The following is a 6,541-nucleotide window of genomic DNA, read 5'->3' on the forward strand; positions in this document are numbered from 1 at the left end:
CCCACACCCACCCTGGTGCGGTCCAGCTTCTCCTTGAAGTCCGCCATGTGGGTGGCGTCCATGAACAGCCGGTACAGCAGGCTGGCGCTCTCACTGGCGCCACACAGGAACTCACGCACTTTGTCCTGGGGGGGAGGGGGGTGAGCAGGGTTTGGATTTGGGGCAAAGCAAGCTCGGCCGATCGGGAGCGCGTGCATGGCGCGAGTGTCTGCGAAGCAGCGAAGGGCCCCCAGCGGTTGCCGGGGCCCGCCCTCAGCCGTCGCCCCACAGCGCGCTCGCACGCCCGCCAGGCCTGCCCCCAAAGCACTCCGCCCCTCCCACATCGCGGGCCCCCCCCTGCGCCAAGCAGCTGCCCTGCCCTGCCGCGCCGCGCCGCGCCGCGCCGCGCCGCGCCGCGCAGTGAGGCGTCGCGAAACAGGGGACCCTAAACCCTGAACCTCAAACCCTAGACCTCAAACAGGGGGCGCACCTGCGTCATCACGCAGAGCGGGTTCTCCGCGGCGACGTTCAGGTGGTCCAGCAGCGGGTCGACCAGCGCCTTCCTGCTCGCGCCCGCCACGCGCCCGCACCTCTCGCCCGTCACCCTCCACGTCGTGTTGACGCCGGCGCCGGCGCCGCCGCCGCCGCCGCCGCCCTCCGTCGCCTTAATGACGCGCTCTATCGTCACCCAGTCGCCGAGCTCCTTGGGGTACGGAGCTGCGGGCCTGAACCGGTCGTCGCCCGTGTTCCAGAGGGTGACCGCCAGCTTGGCCTCGCTGGCGCCGCTGCGGATGAGCTCCCGCACGCTCCTGCCGCGCCCCGTCTCGCGCGCCGTCGCGCCGAGGCAGATCTGCAGGGCCTGCAGGATCGCGGACTTGCCGCTGCCGTTGGTGCCGCTGATGAAGTTGACGTGGGAGCTGCACGGCGGGTGGCGTGGGTGGGGGTGAGGGTGCGGTGCGGCCGGGGTAAGAGGGAGCTGGGAGGGGGCCGGGACTGCGCGGCCTGGCCACAGTCGGTTCGAGTTGCACGACTGCAATCGCAGGACCGTGCTACTGATGCATGTCGCATGGGCACGCCTCGGCCCCGGCCAGCTCTGCTGCGGCACATCATATGAGCGTGCTGCCAAGAAACGCTGACAGGGTCCCCTAGCCCGCGGAAGCACCCAGCCCCCAGCTCCCAGCCCCGCAGGCCGCCGGGCGCCGGCCCGCCGCTCCACCCGGCCGCGGCACCCGTCCTCGCCCCCTGTCCCACCCGAACTCCATCGCAAAGTTCTCGTGGCACATGAAGTTCTGGACTTTCACGCTCTTGACGTGCCCCGCCAGCCCCTTGCCCCGCACCGCGCCCGCGCGCGCCGCGCCGCCGGCGTTGCGGGCGCGCACGGCTTGCTCGATGCGCTCGTCCTCGTCAGCGTCGCTGCCGGGGCCGCCCGACGCGTCCAGTTCCTCCTCCTCCTCTTCCTGCTGCTGCTCCGAAGCTTGCTCTTCTGACCGCCGCCTCTTGGCTGCCGCCGCCCCGCTACCGCGGCGCGGCTGTGGGGGCGGCCGTACCGCCCCGTGGCGGCCCGGCGGCGGGGCGGCGGCGCCATCGCTGCCTCCGCTGTCTTCTTCCATTGGGTTGCCGCCACCGCCGCCACCGCTGCCCTCCTCCTCCTCCTGATGCTGCTCCCCCTTGCCGCGGGCCGACCGCCGCCGCGACCGCTGCTGCTGCTGCTGCTGCTGCTGCTGCTCCTGCTGCTGCCCCCGCTGCTGCTCCTCGCGGGGCGCCGACCGCGGCGAAACTCCCTGCTCAGCCGCACCTGGCCCACGGCGCGCCTGCTTGCTCGCGCCACGACCGCCGGCCCCACGGCGCTCGGCCTGGTCCTGCCCGCTGCCGTTGGTCCTGTCCTCCCCCTCCTCCTCCTCCCCAGCCTCCTGCGCCTGCTCGCGCTCCCGCTTGACGCGCATGGCTGGCTCCGCCGGTGAGGCGGCCTGCGCGCCGCCGCCCACCCTGCCGGCGAGGTGCTGCCAAGCAGCTTCCTCGGCTGTGCACCAGGTTGCGAAATGTGTGCAGGCATGGCAGTGGTTATTGGGAATGGGATCTACGGGTGCCTTACTGCCACCAAGGAATGTGCGCAAACCAGGTGGGCGCCAACAGCACACCACTGCCACAGCCAGCGCGCCAACACCGCTCCTGCACGCAGGCCCACCTGCTGACTTGTCCACCAGCGTCCCCACCAGCTCGTGCCACAAGAGTTCCTCCGAGTCGCTGTCCTCGTACCTGCGCAAGCGTTTGCAAGCGGCGTGTCCCGATGACGGCGCAGCAATTCAAGTGAGCTGACAGCACAGAGCGCAGGCAGCACGCGGCTGCTGGTGTCGCCCAACCCACAAGCCGGACACCCACCTGACAAGATACCATATGCCCTTCTTGTCGCGCCTGACGCTCGTCACTGCCCCAGCGTAAAAGCGAAGCTTGCGCGCCCGGTCCTCGCTCACGAACTCTTTGCGGGTCGCCCGTCCTTGGTATAGGGCCCTAGCTTCGCGAAGGGATGCGGGGGCCTCTGCCATTACCTCCTCCGGGATCTCAAAGCTCCAGATCAAACTGGCGCCATTTGCGTTTTTGCACAAGGGCTAGGGTCAAGGTTCGGAGCACGATTCATCGTTCACTCCAGAGGTCTGCGTGGGGTGCTGTGCCGTACGGTATTCCCTGAGTGACCGTGGGCTCAACGACCATGGGCTTCGAGCAGTCACATGAACAGCACTGCTGGTGCTGTTCATCAGCCGACTGCGCCAGTTGAAGGGGCTGAACGATCGCTTATCAAAGGTAAACATTATCATAACACTCGTGATAGTGAGCCCATACCAAAGCCCAACACTAGAGTATCCCCGATGTATGTGCGTGCTGACGTGGATGTACATAGAGGCCTCCAGACAAGGCGACCAGGCGGCGAGCGATCCACCCAGACCCACACTGACCCATGCCCCCTCCCTCCAGGCGAGCAACAACGAACGAGTGGGAGGGGGTGTTCCTTTACAGGGCTGCCTACACCAGCCCCACGCAGCCAACCACCGCCGGTCCCGCCCTGAATCAAGCCAACCACAGCATCAACAAGCTGGCCCAGCGATTACAAGGCCCCCTCTCTCTCGTGTCACTGATGACAATGTCAACGGAGCATGGCGCCTTGCTTGCATACAGCATGAAAAACACGCCGCTACGCAGCGGACGTCAATGCCATTCATGGCTGCTGCTGCTGCTGCTGCTGCTGCTGCTGCTCCTGCTCCTGCTGCTGCTCCTGCTGCTCTCCCAGCTCTTCCCCCTCCGCCGCAAGCCCCAGCCGCCGCCGCTCCTCCGCCGCCGCCCGCACGCGCGCCTCGTGCGCGCGACCCGCCGCGCCGAGCCGGTTGATCGGCGCGCGCAGCCGCGCGGCGAGCGCGTCGGCGGCGCCCTGCGTCAAGATCAGCACGTCGCGCCGCAGGATGCCGTACACATTGGCCCCGCAGGCCGGCACAATGTCCACGCCCTCCAGGTTGCGTCCCGCGCGCCGCAGCACCGCGCCGCCGTCTGCGCCGTCCTTGGCCGCGTCGACGAGCAGCGCGCTGCGGCGCGGGCGGCCCGCCATCAGGCGCGCCAGCTTGGCGGCGAGCTCCTTGGTCTTTGGCTCAGTGGGCCGTAGGCTGTCGAGCAGCAGCAGCCGCCCCTCATGCGCCTTGGCACTGAGCGCGCACTTGAGGCCGAGCCGCCGGACCTTCTTCGGCAGCTTGTGCGCGTGCGACCGCGGGACCGGCCCGTGCACGGCGCCGCCGCCCCTCCACTGCGGTGCGCGGATGCTGCCCTGCCGCGCGCGGCCCGTGCCCTTCTGCCGCCACGGCTTGCGGCCGCCGCCGCGCACCTCTGAGCGGTCCTTCGCCTTGTGGGTGCCCTGCTGCGCCTTGGCGCGCTGCCACCGCACCACCCTGTGCAGAATGTCCAGCCGAACTGGCACGTTGAAGATGTCCCCGGGGAGCTCTCGCTGCGCCAGCACCCGCCCGTCGAGGCTGTGCAAGAACACAGGCTTCGGCGAGAAGTAGTCGATGCTGAAAGGGTAGCGCGCAAGCAGCATCCCGCGCGTCCGGCGGCCGAGGTCGGTGCGGGGCGGGCGGTAGCCGCGGCGCCGCGACTGCAGGTGGTCGGGCGCGGGCGGCGACCACGGCTGCAGATTGGGGTACGCGATGCCCGCCGCGTTCGACGCCGCGGGGGGCGCGCGCGCTGCTGCAGAGGCAGCAGCGGCTGCGTTGGTTGCGGCCTGGAGTGCTGCTGCGGACGTGGCCAGCTGCCGGTGCCAAGGCACCCATGCTGCTGTCTGCTGTGCAGCCGCCGTTGCTGCTGCTATCGGCGCAAGCCGCAATTCTCGGCGCAGCTGCTGCAGCAGCGCCGGGAGTAACATGGCTTGTGCTGCCGAACCGCTTGCGCGGCCGCCGCGGCCTGCTGGTGCTCAGTAGCGGTGCTGCTGCACGTGCTGCAATCGCTTGTTGCTACCACTACTATTGAAGGCTGATGGAGTGCCTCGCCTGTTAAAGCATGTTATCGTGACAGGCTTGAAGCCCTTGTTTGGTACCTAGGTGCCCCGGAAAAGCCTTCCGAAGATCTGATGTAGCGATCTGTAGCACAATGGCATGCAACACCTTGCAATTGCTATTTACTTGATGAGAGTTTGAAAGTGCGACTGCGATGTTTGGCATGCGCTGCCCACCTTGCTTCACTAAGTGTGCATCATGCTTTTTGCCGGCAGTGCTGCAGATTTCCCTACCAACTCGCTACAGCATTCGATGACGCTGATACAATTGAGATATTTTATGAAAGCCGTGGGCTCGCTGCCAGTGCCATCCAACGATCAGCACCGACAGCAGGGCTGCCACCTGATTGCCAGGCACGTGCGCGGTCCCCCATATATTCGGCAGTGGAGTATCAGTCTTAACGACCAGGATGCTACCCCTGACTGCGCAGCAACTGGGCGCCCCAGGCATTGTGGCTCTGGGCTCAGCGCTGCGTCAGCTGGCCGTGTCGGCGAAGCGCGGCGTGGCCAGCTGGGCCACAGTCGATGTGGATAGATGGTCCGGAGCGCATCCGGCAAAGGCCCAGAACCTGGGTGAGCGGGAGACGTGGAACGGCCGACGTGAATAGCTGCCGCCTTGCCTTGCACATGCAATCGCCGCCGCCCTCGGTACTGTGGCATACCACCGCCTTTGCAACCTGCAATCACAAGCCACACCCTGTACATGAGATTATCATGCAGCCTTGCGCTGCGGCCTCTCAACCGAGCCGCATCGCACACCCCGCCCCCGTCCCTGCCTCATCACCCCCTCGCCCCCCGCAGTTGGCGGCAAGTGGGTCGACGCCGCGAGCAGCATCACCGTCCCAGACCCCCTGAATGGCGAGCCCTTCACGCACGTCCCCGACACCCAGGGGGACGCCGAGCTGCGCCCCTTCATCGACAGCCTGAAGGCCGTGCCCAAGACGGGCCTCCACAACCCCTTCAAGCGGCCGGAGCGGTGGGCGCCGCGCGCGGCTGCACGGCGCGTCGGCGACGCGACGATTGCATATGCTGGCAGGGGCTCCATCTCAATCATGGTAGCCTCACTGCCACACAGATTTGCACGCGGTCAAAGCCAAGAATGCGTAAACCATTACGCCCAACCCCCCCTAACTCGTGCCGGATCTCCCTGTTACCCCACCCCGACCCCTGTCGCTCATCCACTCCACCACTCCCGTGGCTTACTCCGCCGCTCCCCTACTCTGTTATGGAACACGCCCACGAAGTTATGTTCTGTATGGTGAGGTGTGCGCCAAGGTGGGCGAGGCGATGCGGCGGCCCAAGGTGCTGGACTACTTTGCGCGGCTGGTGCAGCGAACGTCCCCCAAGAGCTACGCGCAGGCGGCGGCGGAGGTCACCGTGACGCGGCGCTTCTTCGAGAACTTCTCGGGCGACCAGGTGGGGACACGAGTCACCACGCGCCGGCAGGGGCTTTGAACCGAGGCCTCACTTGAGCGTGCGACCCATTCAGTTGCCGGGCCCCCAGCTGGCAGCTGGCCTCCCACAATTCAGCCAGCAGAGCAGCCACCAGCGGGCAACAGCAGCCTGAGCCCCCGCCGCGGCCGGCCCGCCCCGTCCCGCCCCTCATTACCCCCCTGCCCAGGTCCGCTTCACCGCGCGGGGCTTCAGCGTGTCTGGCGACCACGCGGGCCAGACCAGCACCGGCCTGCGGTGGCCCTACGGCCCCGTGGCGCTGATCACGCCCTTCAACTTCCCCCTTGAGATCCCCGCGCTGCAGCTGATGGGGGCGCTGTTCATGGGCAACAAGCCGCTCGTTCATGTCGACCACAGGGTGGGCGGCGCGGCGCTGATCTGATCTGGTCAGCGCTGGTGTGGTGGTGGTGCGGCGCTCGCTGACTGAGGGGGAAGGGTGCCCTTGGCAGGGATTGGGTTGAGGGATGCCGGGTGGGGGTTGGGGGCCGCAGTGGTATTGTTGGCACGTCAACAAAGCAGGGTGAAAGCCAGGCTGCATGGGTGCCTGCTAGGCGGGAAGCTGCACGTTGGAAGGGGCTTGGG

The 6,541-nt window shown here is 67.6% G+C and overlaps 3 protein-coding genes across 3 annotated transcripts; 1 reads left to right on the top strand and 2 right to left on the bottom strand.

Moving 5' to 3' along the window:
• Window positions 1-445: 445 nt before the first annotated feature.
• On the bottom strand, window positions 446-2,522 carry MNEG_10095 (putative Structural maintenance of chromosomes protein 6; the record flags this gene model as incomplete). Its single annotated transcript, XM_014041430.1, has 4 exons — window positions 446-896; window positions 1,231-1,999; window positions 2,165-2,235; window positions 2,359-2,522. The coding sequence occupies 4 exons, from the start codon at window positions 2,520-2,522 to the stop codon at window positions 446-448; spliced, it is 1,455 nt and encodes a 484-aa protein (XP_013896884.1).
• A 668-nt stretch (window positions 2,523-3,190) lies between these two features.
• On the bottom strand, window positions 3,191-4,378 carry MNEG_10096 (hypothetical protein; the record flags this gene model as incomplete). The annotated part of the gene is made up of 1 exon (XM_014041431.1): window positions 3,191-4,378. The coding sequence occupies one exon, from the start codon at window positions 4,376-4,378 to the stop codon at window positions 3,191-3,193; it is 1,188 nt and encodes a 395-aa protein (XP_013896885.1).
• A 539-nt stretch (window positions 4,379-4,917) lies between these two features.
• MNEG_10097 (1-pyrroline-5-carboxylate dehydrogenase) lies at window positions 4,918-6,341 on the top strand (the record flags this gene model as incomplete). Its single annotated transcript, XM_014041432.1, has 4 exons — window positions 4,918-5,080; window positions 5,309-5,562; window positions 5,783-5,923; window positions 6,129-6,341. 4 exons carry the CDS (start codon window positions 4,918-4,920, stop codon window positions 6,339-6,341), a joined length of 771 nt encoding a protein of 256 aa, XP_013896886.1.
• Between the last annotated feature and the right edge of the window lie 200 nt (window positions 6,342-6,541).

Source organism: Monoraphidium neglectum (genome assembly GCF_000611645.1).
Source record: "Monoraphidium neglectum strain SAG 48.87 unplaced genomic scaffold scaffold02177, whole genome shotgun sequence".
In the NCBI taxonomy this organism is placed as follows: domain Eukaryota; kingdom Viridiplantae; phylum Chlorophyta; class Chlorophyceae; order Sphaeropleales; family Selenastraceae; genus Monoraphidium; species Monoraphidium neglectum.